Raw genomic sequence first — 24,003 nt, forward strand, 5'->3', positions numbered from 1 at the left:
TCCCTTCCCTTCCCTTCCCTTCCCTTCCCTTCCCTTCCCTTCCCTTCTCCCTCATTCTCTCTGTCACTGTTTTTCTTTGGGTGCTGTCCCCCTACCTTTTTTACTTGAAATAATCGAAGTTCTGTTCTGTAGTCCATTCACGGTCTTTTGATGCCATGACCACAGAACATGTGACACCTTAAGGGCATTTTCTGACACACTGCTGGCTGGGGTAGTATTGGTATCCATCTGAGTTGACTACAGGTCCATGTTGCCTGTCTGGGATGCTCAAGCAGACTGACTCCTCATCTGGTTCTAGGTTTCCTCAAGAGAGGAACTGGTTGTTTTGCTCCAGGGTAAGCCTAAAACTGAAGTAGTTTGTCCACCATCTGAACTGGTGGAGGACTAGGGACCTGGACAGGGAGACATCCTTACCCTGCACTTTGGAAAGAATGGGAGATGCTCCAGGGTTCGTTTAGTTATATGATCCTATCTGCTGTGTACCCTCACGAGGAAACATCTCAGGGGTGCTTTGCTTTCACATGACACAGACTCATGCAGTTTTTTATCAGTGCATTTCCCATTCAGACTCCTCTGGCTGAAATAACTGAAAGCATTTAAAGTGCATCAAGTGTCACAAGCAAGGCTAGCAGAACCAGAGGTATGCAAGTAGTGGAGGTGATCATTGAACTGAAAGAGTAACAAGGTCTCAAAACAGGGCATTCAGGCATTCCAACAGACAGGCAGGAAAAGCTTTGGAACGAAACATCAGGGAGCTAAAAGATGAAGGAAGTATGCAGGAGAGACACAGGGCCAGGTTTTGTACTCTGTTGGAGTGGCTGACAGTACTTCTGCAGTGTACAGAGGTGTCCATTTTGGCGTTTGCAGGTCTTTGTGGTTTGTCCTGCTCACACACACGTGTGTAAGGGCAGCCCTGATCAAGCTGCCTGTATGTCTCCTACCTTTGAGACAGGCAAGAGCACACCTTCAAGGGAGTACTTTAGGTTGACATGTCTGCTTGATGTCAGCTGCAATACTGCTGAAACTATTTTTTGTAGAAAAGAGTGATGGAAGGAAGGACTGGAGGTGACACACCAGAACCAGCTCCAGTGAAGAAACTGGGGGCTCTGGGCCAGACTGTGGAGCAGTGAATTCTCCTCCTATGTGGCCCAGAATCTCAAGACAGAAATTTAGTTTACAAAGGGTAGGTTTTTGAAAATTTGTGACCCAAATGCAGGCCTCTGATAGCTTTTAGGTGTGGACATTGTGTGTAATGAAGAATGTGGACAGACATGGGTGTAAGAGTTTGAAATCAGTTCGCATTCATGTAGCTCACTCTCTTATCCTTTTTTTTTTACTCCCAGGTAAGTGTCTAGCTGCTTCTTTGTAAATATTGAAACTGGCTGTGGAAAGTGAGTCCTAAATGTTTGCCACTGACTCTTCCTAAAGATCACAGGTTGTTTGTGACCCTGCCTACAGCTGCCTGTGTACATTCATTCTGGATTTCTACTGCCACTTGACATGTTTAAGGTGGGGATATCTCCCACTCTTCACTGGAGGTTCATAAGAGCTCTTGTCCTCTCCAGTAACAGCATTGAACCTACAGCATAGCTGCAGGTTACAGCAAATACAAGAGACTGGGAGGAAGGGAGGGCAATCTGTGTCTTTCTTCGTGAGGCTGAATGGCCCTAGAGCAATGGACCCTAGCCAGAGTGTTCAGGCAGATCATACCTTTCACACCAAGCCTTCTAAAGGGCCAGTTATTCTCTCCAGAGGACTTCAGACCAGACTCAGCGAATGGGAATGTGGGAAGGTTATAGCTCTTCCCTTCCTAGGGAGTCAAGGACCTTCAGTCTCACAGGAGCCTCTTCCATGTGGTGGTGAGTGTGCACAGATGCAAGCTTTTCTTAGTTTTCTACACGTGCAATGCTCTTGCAAACTCTACCTTGCTGTCTCGGGGAAAGATGGCAGGTACAAGTCTGGCCCTGTTTTGCCGTGACTGCCATGAGTACAGCAGCAGGTTGGGGAGCTGAGGATGTAGAGTGCTTCAGAGGAAAGTGTTCATGGATGGAGAGAAGCCAACCCTCTACAGCTCCAATCTTGCCAGAAGAGGCAAGAGCACTTGGGCATTACACCTGTTTTGAATTTGACCTTGACCTATTTATTCAATCATCAGTTCTTACAGCTCTGACATGGTCCTCTCCTGCATGAGGATTTTTTCCCCCACATTGCCTACAGCACAGGTCTACCGCATAAATCACACAGCAACCAAAAACAACCCAAGGGGATGTGGTGTGTACAGCCTCCTGGAGCTGTGTGGAGGGCTTGGAGAAGAAAGAGCACCTCTGTGCCTCACAAGAGAACAGAGCAGCACAAGTGCCTTCACAACAGTCCTGCTAATGCCAGCTCTCTCACCAGCAGCAGTATTGGTAAACCTGAGAGAGGACTGCATTTCTTCTTAGTTCACTCTATTCTTACTTACAAGGTTTCACGAGAAAAACAGTTTGTTGGGGGGGGGGGGGGGGGAAGGAGCTACAATTAAAGTGCCTTATTGAGCAGTGAGAGAGGCAGAAGAGTCTGACGACGTTATTTTCCCCTCCATCAACAATTCCCCAATTCTGGAGTGTTCATCCCCATCCCTGCCCCCACCCCAACCTGCTGCAGAATTAACACGGAAGAATCTTCCCTTTAAAATGAAACCACTTCCCCAATCAGATGGGTTTTCTGAATCCAGAACTTCCTTTCCTTCCCCCCCCTCCTCCGAGGATCTCGGACGAAAGCCTCTCACTGCTCACTTTAGTCTCCTCAAACAGAGATCCCCAAAAAGCCGCTGGGATGGAAATACATTTGTGCATTTTTATTTCCGAAGTAGCCAATGAGCCCTTGTTAGCTCATCGAAACATGCACACACACTTTCCTCCACTGCTACAAGCTTGTGACATGTGATCGTGGGGGAGGTGGTTGGGGGGGGGAGGATGAGGAAGGAAAGGGAGGAGTCACAGGGAAACCCGCCCCCCCCCCAAAGCCTCTGCGGTCTTGTTCGCTGGCTCCAAGTTTCGGTTCTGTGAAGCATCTGAACAAGCCAAATACAAGGAGGAACAACCCTTGTGTTGAAAATATATCGTGCTCTTCAGGATGGATCTTTGTCCTGCTGGTAAGCCTCAATCATTGGGTGCCTTTCATGGGGTGAGGGCTGTGCACTCAGTTTGATGGAGCAGAACACACCATGAGATCCCAGCAGCCAGAGTGGATGCTGCGGCTGGTGGCTGGAGGAATGACATGCTGGGAGATCCCTGGTGGTACAGTTAATTGCTTGTCAGTCTTCAGCATTGGGCATTTTACTCGCTCTTCTTTCACATCAAGAGAAATTTTCTCACTGGTTTGAATGGGCCTTTGTGCTGAGAGTGTTACTGCTCTGGTTGCTTGGGCTGAGCTGGGAACTGACCCCTCGGTGTCAATGATGTATGTGACACCTGGGGTGAGCACTTGCAGGCTTTGGCTGCTCTTCATGCAACTCTGGGAAGCTCTTCAGTGGTGTTTCCCTACAGATCCCAGGATCTGGTTTGCCTTTGTGGAGCCTCTCATGCAGTTGGGTATCCCAGTGTAATGCCCTTGCAAGGCTTTTGGTACTGGGGCCTCTTGTGCTTCTGTCCATGTTAGAGGTAAACCACTGTAATAGGCTTCTAGAAGCTCCAAGTGATCTACAGGTGGGCCTGCCTGAAACCATCTCAGTGGGCAGATGTGGGTGAGGGGAAATAAGCCACATCTGAGGAACTGAGAGATCTTAGCTTTTATTTCCTGCTTTGGCAGGTGGTGGATAAAGTGCTTGGGATTCAGCAAGGAAAGGCACACCACCAGACTGAACATTTCCAGCTTCTGGCTGAGGAAGCTCTGAGTGTGTGTCTGCACAAAGCCAGCAAAGTGGGAGAGATGAATGGGAACAGGCTGAACAAAGGCCAGGAAGAAAAAGGATCACCTTGCAATGTCTATTCTCATTTTGACTCTGTCCCCTCAGGCTTTTGTGTATGGGATATGGAGCACAGAGTGAAAGCAGAAAGAAGTGCCCACTTTCAACAGCTGTTGCGCACTTTTTAGCTCTGAGGTGTGTAGCCAAGGAAAGGGCTTGCTCAAACCACATACCAGCCTTGCTTGTCAGGGAAATTGGTGGTACCTTTGGGAGCTGAGTTCTTGCCAGCATCTGTCTGGTGTTGAATGTTGGTGAAAACGGGGCTCTTCTGATCACCCAGCCCTCACTACCTGAAAGCAACTGTGGACAAAGCTTCTGCAGGACAAACTGGACAGGAGGAGGGATAACTCATATTTTTCTATTTATTTTGGGGTGTGCCTTCAACAGGAACTGGGGGTCTCCTAACCAAAGGTCTGACATAGTCATTCACTCAAGTTAGGTGTTAGTGAGTTAATTATGTCTTGAGAGTTACACATTCAAGTGAGCATACTTTCAAGCAAGTGTACACCCTGAAGTAGCACAATGAGATCCTATTCAGGCACAGTGTGGGTTTGCTCAGTTCTGGGTAGAGGCAGAGCCTGGAGACAGGCAATGCCTGGAGACATGTGCTGGCTCTGACTGATGTTTTTGCTCAATCCCGTCCTGTCATTCCACAGCTGGGTGAGAAAGTGAGTTTGATGCTGAACTCCCTTGGGAGCCAAGGCTGCCACCAGCAACAGTTTCCCAGTGAGCTTTAGAGTACTGAACGCACTTGGAATTGCTCAGTTGAGGCATGATTGTCCTGGAGGTCAGAAGTGTGTGTACACCTTTCACTGGGGCCACTCCTACCTGGAGAGGCAATGGTCCTGTTAGGTACACATCTGTTTGCAGGTGAGACTTGATACCTTGGGGAGGCTGCTCTCCCTGCAGTGTGTGTCCTCCTCCAGCTTCCTTCAGAACCCTCTCAGGACTGTCTGGGTGAGGCCACAGAGCTGGTGTGCCAAGCCCTTGAGCTGGATGTGTGAAACATGGGAGAGCAGACTAGTACTGTGGTATCCTGTGCTGGGATGTGTGGGGTAAGAGCCGTAGTCAAAAGTCACTGGAAGTTATCCTGAAGGATGGATGTAAGTTGTCATGTGGGATAAGGGGACCAGGAGACAACATAAATTCTTCTTCCCACCTTTCCCCCCATAGCTGAAATGTGCAAATTAAACCTGTTGGGATTTATGTTGAATTTCTTCTGACACAAGCTGGCAGAGACCTGTGGAGTGGCTGCTGGAGGGAGACACACATGGCTGGAGGGAACTGAGGAGCTGGAAGGCTTTCTGTCATCTCTCTGCTATTAGGCTAGCACCTGGCTGTGGAGGTGGTGGTCTGTGCAGGAGATGACACAGAAGCCATATCAAAATAGAAAAGGAATTTCAGGTGAAGTTTTTCTACCAGAGAGCCTCCTTCAGGCAGAAGCTGCCCATCAGGCTGCTCTGCTTGTGTGCTGCCATGGGTGGAGGTGCCCAAACCCTTTAGCAGCTACACTCAAAGCCCTCCATTGCCTTACAAATGGGCCTGATGAACCTTTGGTGTCCTACCGTGGGTGTATAACACATGGATGGTCGGCAGCAGTGCTACAGATACAGTCATTCTTTGTACCTTCCCCTGCTGCTTCTGCAGTCCTTCCTTCCAGCTCTTCTGGGTGGTCACTTCCCACTTACCTCTGTGCTTCAAAAGCCATCTCCCTGTTCCTATAATTTTCCATGGGACTGAAAGCCTCGGTTAGCACCTGGTGGTTCAGCAGAACCCTTCGCAATGGGAAGTGAAACCAGCGCACACAGAACTCTCTGCTGGCCACACAAGTACCCAGATGTTTGGGTAACTCCGATGTGCCCTTTAGATGGGGAGGCTGAAGGCCTAAGTCCCCACAACAGGAATTGCAGTCTGTGTACTGTTTTGAGTGACAGCACTGAAAACACAATCCTGGTCAGTTCGTGGAGTCTGGGTCTGCCCTGAGAGTGGGGAAACAACCTCAGGAGCAGGTGTAAGACCCACAAATGTGATGCTGAGACATTTTCCTTTCAACACTTGCTCACTTTCCAAACAACAACCTAATGTCCTCTCTGGACAGGGTTTCTGTGTGTCTGAACTGGAAGACTTCAGTGTTGGTTGGGCTGACAGCATCCTTCTGAAATCTGCGGGTGTTTTTGTGGTGTGTTCTTCATCAGGGTGAAATTTCCCCCTGTGCAGGGGACCCTGACCAGGGCTGTGCTTCGTCTGTGTGCTGACCTAGTCCTAGAGGGAAGTGGAACTGAGGTGGTGCTGAGGACTCTGACAAGGCTGAAGCCATTCCTCAATCCCTTGGTACAGGGCTGGATTCCCTCTGCTTCTGCAAGTGTCCAGAGTGAGCCAGGCAGTGCTTCCCTCTGAACGTCCCTCTCCTGTTGGCTCAGCTTGTTCTCAACATGGAGAGAGAGGGGAAGCAAGGGCAAAGCAGCTCTATTATCTCACCTGCTGCTTGCCTAGCTGCCTCTGCTGCCTTCACTGCCTTTCTGCAGAAGGTTCCCCAGACAAGCCTTCTGTGTTCACTTCCCCCAAGTGCAGACCCCAAAGTGTGCAGTAGCAGTGATGAATGCCCTCCAAAGAGCAGAGCATCAGGCCTCCTGTTAGGGAAGCGGAGTAATGTGCAGGCATGGACCTCAGAATTCTTTTCCGAAGCAGTCAAGGACTTAAGCTGTATAGGAAACCTAACAAGGACTCTATCTGCAGCTCAGTCTAAATTGCCCTGCAAGTTTCATCCATCTGATTTTCTTCCAAACTATGTCACCCTTTCCTGCTTTCTTACCCCTTGATTCCTTCCCCTTCTCCATGACTCATTCTTTTTCTCCCCTGCCCTCCCCACACTCGCAGTCCTTCCCACACTTTTCTCATTCTGACAAACTGGGCAGTTGGGAGTTGGGGTTTTCAGACGTTCAGGAGGAAGGGGGACTGTGTTATTTACAGGCTTGTTGGGGGTCGTGTGGGTGAGATGGCATCCTCTGGGAGCCTCATGACTCTGAGATGCTTTAGGCTGCTTTAGTAGACACAGAACAACTGAAGCAAAGCAACCAGCCACACCACAGAGTTTGCTGGTGGGGCAGGGGAAGGCAAGGTTCCTCAGGTATGTCCTCCTACAGTGCTTTTGTGGAAAGAAATACAGGGCAAAAGGACTCTGGTAATTTGTCAAAGAATAACCCCAGTGATTCCACAGTTACAAGCCCCGACAGGAGTGAGAGAGATACGACTGGAGAGACGGAGAGGATGGCCTCATCTCCTGCAGACACCACAACTGCAGCATACACAAATTAAGCTGAAGGAGCTGGGCATTGCTCAGAGGCGCAGGGCTGACATTCAAAGGGAAGTCAGCAACCCACCTAACAAGTAGGAGAGCCACTGAATGTTTTTGGTTGGTTTTCTTTGTGGTTTCTTTTCGTTTGTTTATCTTTTGTTTGCTAACCTGCCTGCCTGCTTTGGTTTTCCCCTCACCTACGGATTTGGCTGTCATAAGCTTCTGGATGCCACAGGTTTTCCTTCCCTCTTGACTGGCTTCAGCAATCAGTCAGCTTCTTGCAGCTCCTCACAAGGGCTGCTTGCAGGGCTGGGAGGGCACGTGGGTCCTTCCCAGCCTGGCTTCATGCTGGCTCCTTGTCCAGTGCTTTACTCCCACAGACTCAGCAGCTTCTCCCCAGGGAATGCAATGCTTGAAACCAGCAGAAGGAGTGACAGGAGAGAGGCTGCAGCCTGAGAAAAGTAACAGGAACATACTTAGCACATGGAAACCCAACCAGCCAGGAGGATGGGGGAGAGATTAGGATTGGGAAAGGCGGGTCTTTCTGAGCTGTTGTGGCCATGACAGGAAAGAAGCATACGAAGATGATTGCCCTTGTCGCTTTTCCTTCTGTCTGTCGTGGCTGCTTCCTTCCCTTTTTTTCTTCCACTCATATTTATAGCAGTTGTTTTGCATGTGAGATCCACACTAAAAGAATTTCCAACGCAACTAGTGCTACTTCCCCTTTTTCTGGGAAGATGGGAGGCCCAGGGGATTTCGTCTTATGAAACAGTGGAGCAGGGCATCCAGTGACTTGACCTGGCTTCCTGGGTAGGCTTTATCTTGCAGTGTTTAGGTGCAGCAAGGATCCCGTTTGCAAGTTCAGCAGTGACCTCCAGAGCTCTCAGCCTTCTGCGAGCTCTGCTTTTTTCCTGGGGCCTCACCTTCTGCTTTGTGTCCTCTCTAGGGCTGCAGCCTTCTCATTCTGCTTGCTGAGGAGGCTGTGTTTCACCTGGATTATATTTAGCGGTAATTCTGTCACCCCAATTCTTTTAGGCCTTTTATGAATCATATTGTGGTTTCCTTGGCTTTGCTGCTATTTAAGTTCCTGTACATTACAAGGAAGCCTACTCATATTTCTGCATTTTCTGCTGTCCACAGAACAACAGCCTCCCAAAGACATTCCTTCCTCAGCAAGGCTTTCATCCCCCAGATCCTGCCCTCACACTTGAAAGACCTCGATTTTCTCACTTAAGCCATTTCTGACTCTGGCTATGGCAGATCAACTCATGAAGCCAGTGGTTTTCTTGGGATGTTTGGATGTAGATGAAGTATTTAGGTCACAGATTTTCGGTACCTAAAGATGACTGACATAAAAACCACTGGAGAGCATTTGGTGAGACTTACTCACTGTGCTCAGGTTGAGTAGAATTGGCTGAGCAGGTAGTGGGTGTCTGCAGGGTCAGCTGAGAGGGCTGTGCACAGCCTCTGGCTGCGAGGAGTGGGGTATGGTCTGTGCTGCACACTCTGGACTGAGAACCATTTTCAAGGCAAAGGTGAGGTGCAGTGGTTGCAACAGCAGAGAGGACAGATGCTGAAACACAGAAATCGGAGCTGCTGTGGCATGACCCTGGGAGAGTGTAAGTGTTGAGAGGTTGGGACAGCTTTGTCCATGATATGTTGGCCCCAGCAGTGTTCTCACAGGCATCTTTATTCTTCCAGAGTCAACTGACTTGAGTGGGGCTGAAGAGGCTGAAATAGAGACAATCAGGAAGCACAAACAGGAGCTTTTGGATGATATTAAGGTAAGGACCATCTGGTCCCTCGTGCCTGCCTAGCCTTCCCAAATCTGTCTTCACCAAGGAGCATCCTCACGTAACAACAGTCCAGGCCATGCAGAAGCGCTCTTGCACAGGAGACATTTTCTCTGTCATGATCCAACTTCAGTTTTAAACTTCAGGCTGCCCTGGCCTATTTGCCACCAGGGTGCATCCAGCCTGTGGTGCTCTCTGTTGCAGGAATCATCAGCTGCCCTAATGGGATACTTGAGAAAGGCTGATCAGATTATGAGCAGGGATGAGCTGGGATTGCATACTTGGGATTAAAGAAATGTCTTCAGTAAGTCATACTGGCAGGCATCAGGCTCAGCATTTATGATTCTTTTTAATTACTGGTTACCTGCTAATGACATATCAGTCCTGGTTACCTGCAGCATCCCCCTGTGTTTATCAAACTTTTGTTTGCTTTGGGGACCTCTAACAAGTCCTCCATGAAGGATCCTGTCTCTTCGAAGACGTCTCATGGCAGGACCTTCCACACAAGTTTCTGTGGCTGAACTTGCTTTTCTTCTTTTCTTTTAGCAGACCCAACCATTTCTCCAGTGCCTCCTAAAATGTCTGAAAGTAACAGATTCAAAATCAGTCACTAAGACTGCATCGCAGTCCTGCATAGTGCTGTGCCCTTTCTATTCCGTTCTGCCTCCACCCTGAAATGTGGTTTCCCATTTGAGAGAGCTTATTGCACTGAATCATTGGACTTGGACTGATTTTCCCACAACATGAAGCTGTCCAGATGCCTAGGGAATAGCTGCAATATTTCCTGGCATAGAGTAAAGGATTAAGCCAAACTATATATTACTTCTCAGGCTTCCAGACCTCCTCTCTCTGCTGCAAACCAGAATGGTCTCTTGTCCCCTCTTACAAAACAGGTTATGAGTGTGTGTGCCTGTGATTTGCCTGTGTGTGGTTCTTCTCTTGACAATTTTCAGAACAGGCGATGGGCACTGTAAGAAGCAGGACACTTGAATAGGAATACCACATTTTTTTGCCGACTATGGACAGCAAAAGGTTGCTAGGCTGCACAAACTCACACTTTAGAACCCAAAACTATTAAGCAATGGGGTACACATTGTCCAGTGGAGCAGAATGAGTTTAGGTGAAAAGAGATATTTTCCCCAGGGGATTTTTTAAGAAAATATCTATCAGTACCCTTAAACACAAAGACTTGGGGGCATATCTGGGGGAAGGGGTCAGGGGAGGAGGAAAGAGGATGGGTCTCGGCTTGCCAGTAACACTGCAAAAGACAGCAGTGAATAAAATAACAAAACTGAGAATCATTTGAAATTCATGATCTGAGATCATGGCTCTGTTACATTTGTGCAACACCTAAAACTTAGTAAGGAACACTCATAGCTCTGTGGACCAATGAAGCACAACAGAAGGTGGCCAGAGCAAAACTGAAACCCAGATGATGTTTTAAATTATGGGATATTGCAGAAATTCAGTTTCTCTGTCTGATTATGTGCTCCATCCACATCCTCATTCCTTGATGAGAAAGGATCTGTCATAAAATAACCCTTCTTCCCCTGCCTGTCACCTGAAGAGAGGTATCTGTTCAATGGTATTTAAATGACAGGTACATTAAAAATTCTGTGTTTCACAATACAGCCACTTCAGGTTCATATTGATCTCACAGATACCAGTTCCACTTCTCCTTTCCTGGATGTGTAGCAGGGCTATGCAAAGTAAAAGCTCAAAAGAAATGGGCACAGTGGAAGGATTCTTGCATCTGACATTGTTTGAGGAACTGAAATCAACAGTGGGGTCAGTTCTCTGACACTCACCACACTGATTAAGGTTGATTTTTCCAGTCTTGAGTGACAATAGACATGAGTAAGACATGCTCTGTGTGTCTGCTGTTTTTCCCTCCACTGCCTTCATCTTCCTGATATTTCTTTTGCAGAGGCTGAAGGAAGAGATTGCTGAGGTGTTTGCAGAGATCGAGTGTTTCCAACATGCAGAGGAGAGGCAAGAGACAGAGGATAATCCTGGAGAGCAGACCAGGCAAGTGGAATGAGTATTCCTTTGCTTACAAAGTCTCTCTTTTGAAGAGAAAACAAAAACACTGCTGGGATTCAGCTCACAACAAGGACAGGGAAATGAGGCCAGGAATACCCTTCTCTCCTCTTAGATTTCTCTTTATTCCTGGGTAGTCAGACACCTGTCCTTGAGATATCTAAGTTACCTTGTGAGTGAAATGACATGGTCCTTTATTCTAAGTTTGACTTTTCCTATCTTTTTTGTGTTTGCAGCAAGCTGTCACAGAGGGATAAAATTCTGTCCCTGGGCAGGAAGAAATTCAACATGGATCCTGAAAAGGTAGGATTTGTTCATTCCACCTTTGAGGATAAAGCTGGGAGGAAGAGCCTCTGCTGGCTGCCGTTCCAGTTGCAGCCACCGATGTGGAAGGAGCTATGGCAGGGGACTGTGGGGATGGGTTCCTACCTCACTAGGGCCCCCATTAGGAGCAGCCTCCACCCTGCTGCCCCTGAGTGAGGTCTTCTGATGTGATCAAGCTGTGTTGCCTCCCTCCCGGTCATGTGCTTAGAGGCCACGCCACACAATTCAACCCAAACCTAGGAGAAGTAAAGGGAGGATGGTTGAACACTGCCAGCATGCCATGAGAGCCAGATTTCCTTCAGCACTGCCCTTCTTGACTGTGAGAGTCTAGGAATTTGCTATAGTGTGATAGAGGAGGATGAAGTAAGAAGAAGGTGAGAAGTTTTGAGAGTGTGTCAGGTTCCTTGGCTCATTCAGAACAGAAGAGGACAAGCTGCCTCTGTCAGTTTGGAAGCAGTTTTGGTTTTGGTTGAACTGGGGATTAAACACAGCTTTTCCACTTTCTGGGGCACTGACCAGTGATGTGAAGACTCCATAGCCTTCAGCCCTCTGCAGAAAGCTCTAAAACCATCATGATTAAGTAGAGAAGATGTGAGAGAAACAGTTCCCTCTTCCTTCCTCCTGACTGGTGGAGCACTTTTTGAGCTCTTCAAGGGAAACCACAAGCTGTGATCAAACGGTAGCTGATCATCAGCTGGCGACCACAGCTGACACCTCGGCTGGCTGCTGCTCTGCGTGACAGCTTTTCATGCCTCCTCTGTCCTGCTGAGAGTGTCAAGATGCCTTCCCCTGTGTCCACACCCCAGCCAGTGGGAGCTGTCCATAGCAGCGACATCAGTACTTACAGCCTGCATGAGAGTAGGTTTTATTTTGCCTTTCTGCCTGACCTTGGTTCAAAGCCCCCAAGGCATCTCTCTCTGTGGCGCTGTGCCACGCTGTGCAGGAATACCCGAACTAATTCTAACCCCAGACCAGTTTAGCTTTATGAGTTCAATGCCAATCAGACTGGTCAAAATGTTATCTACTGTGTGCCTGTATAATGCAGATCTCTGATTATTGCCCCCCTCTTGCTACATGCCAGAGAGTGGGAGGTGCTGCAATGCAAGGAAATTTCTTTGCCCCTCCTTTCTAAGGTTACACTCCATCCATGCAATGCTGACACTTATAAATGAGTTCCTATCTCCAAGATCCCATGGAAAGTTCCTGAGGCTAGAGGAGGTAAGCATTAGGAATCTGGCTGATAAAAACCTTTGGGGAGAAACATTTTCCTCTGGAAAATGGGGCCCCATCATCACTGCAATACTTTTCAAAATTAAATTGATCTTACTGAAAATCCATCTGGGGAAAAAAGAAAGGAAAATAGAGTGGGAAAAAAAATCTCACAAAAATTTCAATTTCTTCTTTTAAAACTGCTTTTTCTTTGGGGCATTTTAAAAATAGTTTCATATATATTGCAAGGGAAAGTGAAATGATTCTGTTGAAGTAGAACATTTTGATGGATCTGAAACAATTTTCATTCCTTTATTGTATATTGCAAGGAGAATTGCAATGTGGTCTGGAGAACTGCAGAGTTGTTAGATATTGTCAAGAGTCTTTTGAAAAAAGCCTCAGCTTTTTCTCTGGCTTTGAAAATCATGATATTCTCTCTAAAATAGGATATTGACTCTTTGCACAACCCAATTCACACCCCCTATATTCCTTAAAAAGCATATTCCATCCTTATTGTCTAGGAGGGATGGAGCTGAAAACATTGGAACTTCTCTGTTCTGTGACATAGAGGAAAAATCTGGGAAAAAATTGTTTTAAGTTGTCTCAAGTCCCTATCTTTTTGTCTGAGTACATTTTTTAATGCCTTCTTTTAAACAAACAATTTCTCTTTCAAGTTAAATTAATTTAGGAAAAGAAAAGACATTTAGGAACAGAACACTAAGACATTTTGATTAAAAATATTAAAATTAATTATTTTGACTTTTCCTTTTTGGACTTTTAATCTACATTGCCCTATTTTGTTTGTTTGAGTTTCCATCCCAGTGAAACATTTAGCCTAATCTAGGGATGAAATGAAAATGGGACTGGCAACCCTTAGTGGATGAAGAGGAATTGAATAAAGATGAGAATATGGCTGTGGTCTCCCATTGTCATACATGAAATCCCTATTTGTGCTTGGTCTTTGCATATTAAGTGCTTTAATTAATTAATTTTGAGTTAAATATTTTAAATTGAATCTTAAAATTAACCCATCAGTCCAGGTACAAAAATCCAATTCCATTATCAGTGTTTTCAATTGTTCAAAGTGGTTTATTAAGAGAGTTGCACCCTTCCCAGTTAAAATTCCCCAGTTAAAATCACCAACTTATGCTCCCTTTTCAAACTTCAAACCACTTGTACACCATAAGAGTTACCTTTCCTGTGTTTACTGTATACTTTTACAAGTGTTTTGAGATGTGTTGGATGTATTTTAATACCTTTTTAGGTGGTTTTCACTTGCATTCTGATTCCAAGGCCAAAAACCCCAGTTCTAGTTCTAATAGCCAGCAGCTATTTTTAGCCACAGCCATTACTCTGCAGGCAAGCTCCATGGCAACCTGAATACCTGAATTTTAATGACGGCATTGTAGCTCCCTTATCTCAACTAATACCACCCCTCTGACAACGATGAGCCATTGGTGGACGGAGATGATCCATCAAAGGGAAAGCACCAATCGCTTTGGACTGAAGGGGCGGGCTGTGGGCGGACTGGGGGGGCGGAGCAAAGACACTCTAAAAAGGATGAAGCAGAGAGGCGGGGCCTCTTTTCCCCTCTTGCTCTCTGCAGGCTAGTTGTGGTAGACGTCAGTGCTGGGCATTCAAAGCCTTACCCCTTTTAAGGGGCTTTTAGTAATTTTTTTTAAAGTCAGCCCAGCACTGCAAGTTCTTTTTCTCTACCTGAGGTCTAGTGCTGTCTCAGCCAGAAGATCTCAAATCCCTGCGCTCCTGGGGCATACCATCTACTGAGCCATAGGATCCCAAATTCTTATATTTTTCTAATTTCTGTAATTTTTCAATTTTTCTATTTTCAATAAATTAATCTTTTTTTAAGAGTTGTCTCATTTCTTACACCCATGAAGAGGCTGGGTAATAACAGAGGAGGCAAGTCCATCAAAGCTAAGGAAGGCTGATATCAGAGTGATGGGATCCTACTTTCTCATTAGACTACAGAGCTGTTTTACTTCCCTGTCCTACTTCTTCTCCCCAGGGCATCCAGTACCTGATCGAGCACCAGGTATTGTCCTCAGACCTGCAGGAGATCGCCAGATTCCTCCACAAGGGTGAAGGCCTGAACAAGACAGCCATTGGGGATTACCTGGGTGGGAGGTGAGCAATCCAGGGTGAGGAGACCCCTTGGAGGCCCTGTCCTGCCTGGGCCCTCTGAACAACCATTTTGGATGACCTGTGGCCAGGTGCCAGGACTGAAGATATCTCCAACCACCGTGGGCTGGGTCGGCAGGAGAGCCCTGGGAGGGTCTTTGGGGTGTGACTAGGGCTGGCTGTATGGGCTACCTTTCCTCCTGCCTGTAATGGGATTGGTCTTCTCAGACTGGAGTGTGTACCTTGGATTCTTCTTGGTCAGAGGGGAAGTGAGACTGGGGTGGAGCCAGGTGCATGTTGTCACACCAAGGGACATCCAAACTGAGCAGGGCCAAAGCTCTCTTCTGACCTTTCCCCTCTATCCTCTCCCAGGGACCCCACAAACATTCAGATCCTCCAGGCCTTTGTGGCATGTCACCAGTTTGCCAACCTCAACCTGGTGCAGGCGCTGAGGTGAGTGAGCGTGCTGGGTGCAGGGGGCAGCACTGGAACCTGCTCAGCCACTGGGTCTGGCCACCCAGGAAGGTCAGGAAGCTCCCTTGGGCTGAAATGGGAGCTTCCCAAGGCCCTGCTGTGTGTGTTGGCTCCAGGGCTGTTACTCTGTGAGGTGTCAGCTACTTCTCGGGGGGGTGGAAACACTCTCATGGCCCGTTGATTGGACTGGCCACGTGCAGAAAAGTGGGTCACTGTGGCTTCAGTGTCTGGGGGGATGGTAAAAGTTATTTTTCGCAGCAGGAAACATGTCTCTCCTCAGTGCCTGTTTTAGGGCACCTCGTTTTATTACAGGCCGCCTCCTGGCAGGACTCTTTCTCCTGAGGTCTCTGCTGCCTTGCAGGCCTCTCATTAGGGAAGCAGAGCCATGATTTCTGGGAGGCTTAGTTCTGCTTCCTGCATTTGGGGTGTTTGAGGCTGATGTATCCAGGCAGTTTGTAGGGAGGAGCAGAGCTCCTGCTCCGTGCGCTGTGTTGTCTCCCCAGTGTGACGGGATGACTTCTCTTAAGTTCATGGTGTTGTGTGGGTTGAGGGGAGGCATCAGTGTCCCTTGGGCCCAACCTGACTAACTCTCTGGCACTCTGCTCCTGACAGACAGTTCCTCTGGAGCTTCCGGCTGCCTGGGGAGGCGCAGAAGATTGACCGGATGATGGAGGCCTTTGCCAACTGGTACTGCAAGTGTAACCCGGGAGTGTTCCAGTCCACAGGTGCTTATGGGGAGAAGGCCTGTAAAGCTGAGCTGTGCTGTTTGCCAGGGAGAGGAGCCCTCCTTTTCCATTTACAGAGCACAGGCAGCATCACTTGGAAGTGTGTTTCCCCTTAAGCTAAAGGAGGCAGCCCAGTTCCTGTGAAGCTTTTCAATAAACTGAGCACCTTCAGTTTTCCTTTTGCTACTGTGCTCCAGGCCCTCCCGATGGGCAAGAGACTAGAGAAGGGCTCCCAGCCTCACATGAGGTATTATGTCATCACAGCAAGGATAGCCCTGACAAATGTGGGTCTGCAGAAACTTTCCTGCTGGCAGAGCTGTTACTAGACTGCATCTGCCCAACTTGCCCCATTATCCTGAGGGCATGGAATCACCTCTATCGCAGGAGATTGGCTCTGTTCCTCTCTCTCCTAGCAGGGGGAACAGGTCCCTTCTCCTGTAAATGAGAGGATGACTCTCTTCTTCAGTGACTAGAAACCAAGCCACCTTAGGTGTGGATTGATCTGCGCTCTAAGACAAGCGCCACCCATCCTGATTTTCTTTCTCATTGCTAGATACCTGTTATGTACTCTCCTTCTCTATCATCATGCTTAACACCAGCCTGCACAACCCCAATGTGAAAGACAAACCCCACTTTGAAAGGTTTGTGTCCATCAACAGAGGCATTGACAATGGAGGGGACCTGCCAGAAGAGCTTTTAAAGGTAAGAAGAATTCCCATTTTCTCATCCCCTGGGGTCCACTGAGAAGCAAAGGTGCAGAGACAGGGGATGCACCCTTTAGCAAAGCTGCAGCTGGCTTTTTCCCAAAGGGTCAGCAGGGATGGGACCTGCCCTGGGAGGCAGAGTAGAGGTGGGCAGCCTGGCTATGTGTCTGGCTTCACCCAGCCAGCCTGGGCAGAATAACTTCTGTCTTGTGTCAGAGAGGCTGCCTACATCCCATACCTGGGTTTGCTGAGCAGCATCCCCTCAGGGTAGAGGCTTTAGAGCTTTCTCCAGAGTGTCATTTCTTGTAGCCAATTTGAGGAAAGTTGCAGGAGCCTGTAGTCTTTTTTTTTTTTTCTTTGGCTTGGTTTTTGTGTAATAAATGATGGCAAATACAATGATGTGAGCAACATATCAGTGTCCTTTGAAAGCCAGTAACCTGCCTCACTGTAACTGTGTGCTGTTATGAATGCCACCCTTTGTGCCCCTCAATGCCAAAGCTTTGGCTCTGTGAAATGTGCCTCCTTGTGGGCACGTAGCTCTACGTGCTGGTCTCTACGTTGCACTGCCCGGCAGTGTTTGGCACCACCAGCCCGGGGACTAAATGGGGCTACATCTCTGCCGTGTTGAGTCCCATCCTAGTGCCTTAATACTACCCACAGCAGCACTCGTGACAGGCTGGGTTTGGTCACTGCAGCCTGTCTAGCTATGGGAGCACCATCTTGTGGCTGTGATTTTCCAAACTGAGACTCTTTTTATGACACGAGATGCAGGAAAGAGCTGGTGACCTCCCCCTTTTCCCCCCGAGACCCTGTGAGGTGCAGACTGGGGACTGTTTTACCCCCAGTGCTCATTGTGTGCTCCCCTGCCGTTCACCCATCTTCCCTTGTAAAAATAGTGGTGGACCAGATGGACCTAGGATAGTTGTGTACAAGCTTTGTCAGAAATCAATCTTTCTTCCTCCCTCTCTCTCTCTCTGCTCTCTCTCTCTCTCCTTCCCCACCAATGCTCCGGGGCAGAATCTGTTTGAGAGCATAAAGAACGAGCCGTTCTCCATACCAGAGGACGATGGCAACGACCTCACCCACACTTTCTTCAACCCTAACCGTGAAGGCTGGCTGCTGAAACTAGGTGAGGGGGAAGACTCCCCTAGCTCCTCTGACCTCCCGGTTTGCCTGCCTCCCACCACAAATCTCCCCCGGGCACCTACCCTCATCTCCTCTGTCCTTCGCTCCTGTCTGCTGCCATGGGCTGAGGCTGACACCTGCTGTTGGAACCGGCTGCCTGCTCCCTCGTCCCAGCTCCTGCAGGCTCTGTCTGCTCAAAAAGGGACTCAGAAACATATCCCTCCCCATTCCCAGCCCCATCCGAGCAAATTTGGCTCTGTGTGTGTGTCTATCATACGGCATCACCTCAGTGGTGTCTCCTTGGGGCTCACCTACAGGGAGAGCGGGGAGGGTGTGACTCGGTGTGCGTGGCTTGCGGGAAGGACAGAAAAATGTGTGACTAATGGCTTCTGAACCTCACTGCCTTTAGGAGGACGTGTGAAAACCTGGAAACGCCGTTGGTTCATTCTGACCGATAACTGCCTGTATTACTTTGAATATACCACGGTAAAGGCTGAACTCATGGCTGGGAAACTGTCCTGGGTGGTTATGAGCCTCTGAGGGGCCAGGGAGGAGCAGAGGGTGGGGGGCAAGTCTCTCCCTTTTATCCCGTGCTCCCAGACTGAACTCACAGCTCCACTCTCTCCTATGCTGTATCCTCACCTCCGGTCTGGAGGAGGAGAGAGGCTGGACACTGCAGCTGTGGTCTGACTGAACTCCCCATTGTGTCAATGGAAGGGGTCTCCCCAGCCATACTCTGCCCTTGTCACCTCCACAAAGGCCCACACAGGGGAAATCAGAGAGGTTCTAAACAGTGGCATAGATTTGGGGAGCTATTTGGGGTGTTAATTCATGTTTCCTTGCCTTCAGGACAAAGAGCCTCTGGGCATTATCCCCTTGGAGAACCTATCAGTCCGGAAGGTGGATGATCCCAAAAAGCCAGTAAGTCTCCATTGGTTGGCAGTCTGCCAACACAGGCTATCAGATGGTTGGAGGGAAGAGAAGATGCACACAAATCACTCCTACTCTACTTGCTTCTCAGAGGGAAAGTGCCATTCCAAACTGCCTTGTGCCCCCATCTCAACACAACTCTGTTTTTAATTTATGGTTTTGGTGTGAGTAGAGAGCTGTCCTTTGGCTGACTGTATTGTATGTTTTCACATGTGTACGTGTGCGTAGGGGGGCACACAGCTGACTTCCTACTTGTTTTGCACCAGGAGATGTGGGTTTAATTTCTCTCCTCGGGGCTCTCCACAATGAGTTACAGCACATGTAGACCAAACAGAGCTGTTGGTGTTAGGGAACTTGCCCAGGAAGTGACACATTTCTTCTGTGTGTCTTTTGTGGATACCCACTCTTCGATGTGTCATGGCTCTGGGAAAAGTGCCTTCTATCTGTGTGGTGGCAGGCAGAAAAAGAGGATGTTGCCTCTACTGAAAAGGGGGAGGGATTTTCACGAATGGAGCAGAGTGACAGGTCCCAGAAGGTGTGTTTTGATAAGTGCTGATGCTCCATCTCTCCATAAAGCCTGTTTTGGTGTCCAGTCCTTCACGTGAAGGGTGTATTTACCTAAGAAGGACAGTCATCTAACTCATAAGGAAATTTTTGGGGTGGGGAAGGATGGAGTTTGCTGCATTTTGGAGACAGACTCCTCCCCATTGGAAGCTCTCTGAGCCTGTCACCTGTGGCTGAAGGCAGCAGTCTCCTTGGTCCCCTTGTCTTATCCTACTGCTCCATTTTGTTTCCTTTTGGACAGAACTGCTTTGAACTCTTCAATCCCAACTGCAAAGGGCAGAAGATCAAAGCCTGCAAAACAGATGGGGATGGGAAGGTGGTTGAAGGCAAGCATCAGTCCTACAAGATCTCAGCAGCCACTCCAGCAGAGCGTGATGAGTGGATTGAGGCAATACGGTGAGGAGAACTTGAGGCCTGAGTTGTCTTTTTTCAGCCCCAGGGACAAATGGTCACACAGTTTATTTGGCTATCAGAGCTTGGAAAGGGGGGTGGAAAGAAATGTTTTCAGTCTAACAGCTATGGTTAGGGTACCAACCCCTTGACTTTAAAGAGTTTCAAAGTCCCTTCTGGAGAATCTATAGCCACGGCTAAATTCTCTGCTGTGAGTCTGCAGGTCTCCAGTCCTACATTTTGATAAGTGGTGTCTCTGTGCAAGTTCATTTAAGTTGTCTGTGCTGCTCTCCATCATTAAATCTCTCACTTTTGCTCTCATTTCCTCTTATTTCCAGGACCAGCATCACACAGGATCCTTTCTATGATCTGGTCTCTGCCCGTAAGAAAAAGATTGCCAGCAAAAACTGAACTGTGACCTGGTCACTGGCATCAGGAAGGTGTAGGTTGTTGGACAGCTTCCCTCTCATGCTGGGCTCTTCCAGTGAAGAAGTTTGGGAGCTTTGGTTCCCTCTGCCTCCCACTTGGCAGGCAGATGACTGACAGGACAGCTTCCCCTCTCTGCTTCTTCCCTTTCCAAACTGAAGGCAGAGGTGCAGGGTGTGATCCCCTGAGGACTGTCAGAAGTGTGGGCATGGGGTTGCCCGTGTCTGAACATAACAGCTCAACAGCAGCTGGCCTTTGGGTTCTCCCATGTAGCCCCAGACATATGGGACAGGATCTGAGAGGAGACAGGAATGTCTGCACTGTGTCTCCAGCCCCTCCTGCCGTCACACCAGGTCAGGGTATTTTTCTGTGAGGGACCATGCAGATTCTCTTGGAGCAGCTGAGCATGGTCCAGTCAGTTGCAGAGCAGAATGGCCCCAGTGGCTTCTCTTCCATGAACAGATGTGTAGTGGTTGTGGGCTGGAGGCCGCTGTTATTTAGCAACTCACTGTGAAACCAGAGGTCAAGGTAAGAAAAGAAGCCCTCAGTTCAGAAGAAATCCCTCTCTCCTCCTTCACAAAGCCTGTAGTGAGGGCTGTAATCCTGGTAAGTCCCCGTTCTGTGACTGAGTCATAGATTTGAAAAAGGTAAAGGTACTGGATCCCTGTTCAACATAAGGGCTAACTGAGCACAGAGATGCTGTCAGACCACGGAAGCAGCTCTGGGTGTTTTGGCTCTCTTTTTTGAGACTCATGGACCACCACAGATTTCCTTAGGGAAGAAACCCAAACACTAGCTCTCCTTCCGGCTGATGGCTCCCCAACAAAGGTTGGTTCCTTGAGCAGCTCAGAGGCCTGGGTTTTGTATCTCAAGTTTTGCAGCCAGATGGCATGAAAAAATGGAGGTACATATGCCTCCCCCACGCCTGAACACACACACAGAGGCATTCATTCCCATCTTCACACAATCGTATAATCTGGAGTCTGGGGGTTTTGTCTCTTGTGTAAAGAAAGAAATAAAAGTGCTTAAAACAAGCCCAGAACTCAGGGAAACATGGTCATTTTTGTGATAAAGTCAGAGGATGTGAGATAAGAGTGTCATGTTCCTGTGCCCAGCAGAGCAGCCTGAGCACCACTGCAGTCTCTTGGCCTTTTCCTTCCTGCAGAGGGCTGTATTTACCAGGCAGTCTGCAGCAGGGCCAGCACAACCCCATTATTCATTCCGGTTATTTTCACCCAAGCCACAGGAATGGTGAATTAATTTCCAGAGGCAGGGAGCGTATCTCAGAGTTGAAGCACGCACTCACCCTGGAGAAGGAACGTGAAGGTTTTCTTCTGCTCATGCCTTCAAATGTCTCCTGCGCTGAATCTCTTTGTTACTGATGTGATACAGAGTGAGTTTGCTGCCCACTGCTCTGCAGCACACGTGCTTACACACACACATTCACTCCTGCTTTGGCTTTAGTGCAGGGAGGCAGGCTCGTGTCCAGAGGTGGAAGAGAAGTCAGGATATGGCCCCTTATCTTGGCAACGTCTCCCATATATGTAAGAGAAATACAAATATGCATCTGGTTGGTGAGAGATGCCCCAGAGCCTAGGATTGGGGTGGGAAATGTCTGTTCTAGGTGCTTCTCAGGCTTATACTCTGTGTGACAAAAGCCATCAAAATGTAGTCTGGCATCTCTATTCTACCCACAGTCTGCTGTTGGGTGAGGGAATCCAGGCTAAGCCCTCCCTATAGTTTACCTGGATCATTCCTGTGACAGCAGGGTCTATCCAAGCTCTTCCCCATTCCTCCTCATCCCCAGCCCTTCTAATTCTCTTCAGGCTGCATATGTCCTTTCTCCTCCCTTCTTCCCTTAGATACCCACACACTGCAGAGAGAAATTACTCCTAGTGGGGACAGGGTGGGAAGTACAACTTGAGAGAGGCAAAACAATGCACAGAGACAGGCAATTGTGTAATTTCCATCCATCAAACTAACCACAAGAGTCAGGAAGGGTTGGACCATGTTTTGTCTCTCCTGGAAACTGAAGTAAGGAGACAGACAGTATGAGTTTCTGCAGCACAGAGAATGCATTTCTAAAGCCCTTGCTATACGAGGCCCAGTCTCCTCAGTGTCACAAACACGATGGTGTTGCCCACCAGCAGTGCAACACGTGCTCTCTCTGAGTGGTGTCCTTGACCTCAAGCCTGCTGAGTACCTGTGTGTTCGGTATTGGCCCGGGTGTCTCAGGACAGGTCTCTAAAACCAACCACCCATGCATGTCTGTGTGCTTTGACAGACTCTCTTGGAGCCCTTAGAAATTTATGATCGGAACGACTTGTGCAGCTCGAATGGCACCACCAGGGAACGTGTTGCTGACCACCACCACCACACATTCTCTTTGCTGAGGGCAGCTGCAGCAGCTCACACAGGTGCAGACACATGGACAGACACACAGACAGGCACACACAGAGCCCCTCAGGTGCTCAGTCTGACAGATTGCTGTCTGGATGGTAGAGGCATTTCTCTTTCTCATAGGCAGCGTGTGTGGCTCACACAGACATACACACAGAAGACTGACCCTTATTCCCTGCCTGCCTAAGGATTCCTGCACACACACAGCTGTTCCTTTTCATAATAAATGTCCATCTATTTTCATAAAAGGGCTGGGAGGAGGAGAATGCTGCAGATGTGTGGAATAGACCACATTGCTGCATCCTGCCTCCTCCCCACTCCTTCCTGTCCTGCTGTCCCCTGTTTATCAGCTCCTTTTTGGAAGGCTAATACATTTTAAAAAGGCATTCTAGAAATTGTTTGCAGCGACAGAGATGGAGCAGCTGTGAGGAGAGCCAGCAGCCTCATGCACTACAGCTTAGGTAGAGAAAATCTCTGTGAGGTGGAGGGGAAGGACAGCGTACAAATAGAGGCAGACTGGACTGAATTATGGATTGAGAGTGATCAAAGGACATCAGTTGAACCTGTCCTTTGCCAGGGGGTGAATGCTCTTGGTGATGGGGGCTCAGGAGCAAGTGGAGGCAAGACTCTGCATGCAAGTTGGCCAGGGGTGGTGTTCAGTGGCAAGGTGAGAGCACCCATTAGAGAAACTATTCCTGTCAGGCCTGAAACTCCTCAGCTGTGTGTCACACAGCCTTCAGCACAACAGGAGAATCATGGAGCTCTTTTCTGCCAGCTAAACAGGGTTATATGCACTGGGACTGCCAGCCTTTTAACTCCCTCTGTGCGAGCACTTGTGCCTCACCCCTCCACAGCAGGGCAGGGATTGACACCAAGAGGGGAAAACAGTTTCGTCAGCAAGTACCACAAATCCGTAGGAATGGAAGGCTATTGCAATGGCCTCAGAGGGATGGGAGCCAGTCTTCTCCCTCTGAGATCAGTCATTTGTATGGAAAGAAGCACAGCCCCTCTGTATTGGAGCTGGTTGGAATGGCATGGTCAGATTTGTGAGCCCAACAGGAGCAGTTCCTCCTGTCTCCCACCCCTTATGTTTGGTGGTTGGAAAGCAACTAGATACCTGAGGGTGGAGGACCCACTGAGGGACTTCTTCCTTCTTCAAGTTTTTTTTTGAGTACACATTTCACACAGAAAGGCCAGAGCACAAAGGTAGAGAGCACAATGGCTCTCAAAGGTGCCATGGCCTCTCTGCTGCGCCTTGCTCTGGATCACTTCTGCCTCCAGCCTGGCAGAGGGCCCATTTGGGGAGCTGGAGGAAGCCCAGGCAGACAGGGGCTGAGACCTGACCAGGATTTCTTGGAGTGTCACTGCTGTCACATCTGCAGTGTCTCTGCTCTAAGTGCCTGTGACAGGGGCGTGCAGCAGTCTCATCTTGCCATGCCATTTCCAATCCTGCTGCCTCTCTGCAATGAAGATGAATGTTGCCTGTCCCAGGTTATCACATTCCCATGTGTGTGAGCCT

The 24,003-nt window shown here is 48.6% G+C and overlaps 1 protein-coding gene across 1 annotated transcript; it reads left to right on the forward strand.

Annotated features, from left to right (window-relative positions):
* Positions 1 to 3,022: 3,022 nt before the first annotated feature.
* Positions 3,023 to 21,126, forward strand: CYTH4 (cytohesin 4). The gene is made up of 13 exons (XM_042051035.1): positions 3,023 to 3,133; positions 8,943 to 9,025; positions 10,962 to 11,062; positions 11,311 to 11,377; positions 14,634 to 14,752; positions 15,119 to 15,199; positions 15,833 to 15,945; positions 16,499 to 16,647; positions 17,667 to 17,778; positions 18,184 to 18,260; positions 18,624 to 18,695; positions 19,510 to 19,664; positions 19,997 to 21,126. Exons 1-13 carry the CDS (start codon positions 3,115 to 3,117, stop codon positions 20,067 to 20,069), a joined length of 1,221 nt encoding a protein of 406 aa, XP_041906969.1. The 5' UTR covers positions 3,023 to 3,114; the 3' UTR covers positions 20,070 to 21,126.
* Positions 21,127 to 24,003: the final 2,877 nt, after the last annotated feature.

This window comes from Corvus kubaryi, unplaced genomic scaffold, assembly GCF_017639235.1.
Source record: "Corvus kubaryi isolate FWS band 111438036 unplaced genomic scaffold, C.kubaryi_AGA036_p1.0 74, whole genome shotgun sequence".
NCBI lineage: Eukaryota > Metazoa > Chordata > Aves > Passeriformes > Corvidae > Corvus > Corvus kubaryi.

Excerpts from the sequence above, each read along its gene's own strand:
- CYTH4 (XM_042051035.1), top strand. Across the intron at positions 17,779-18,183 it reads AGGCTGGCTGCTGAAACTAG|GAGGACGTGTGAAAACCTGG; the intron begins GTGAGGGGGAAG and ends CACTGCCTTTAG. Across the intron at positions 19,665-19,996 it reads GAGTGGATTGAGGCAATACG|GACCAGCATCACACAGGATC; the intron begins GTGAGGAGAACT and ends TCTTATTTCCAG.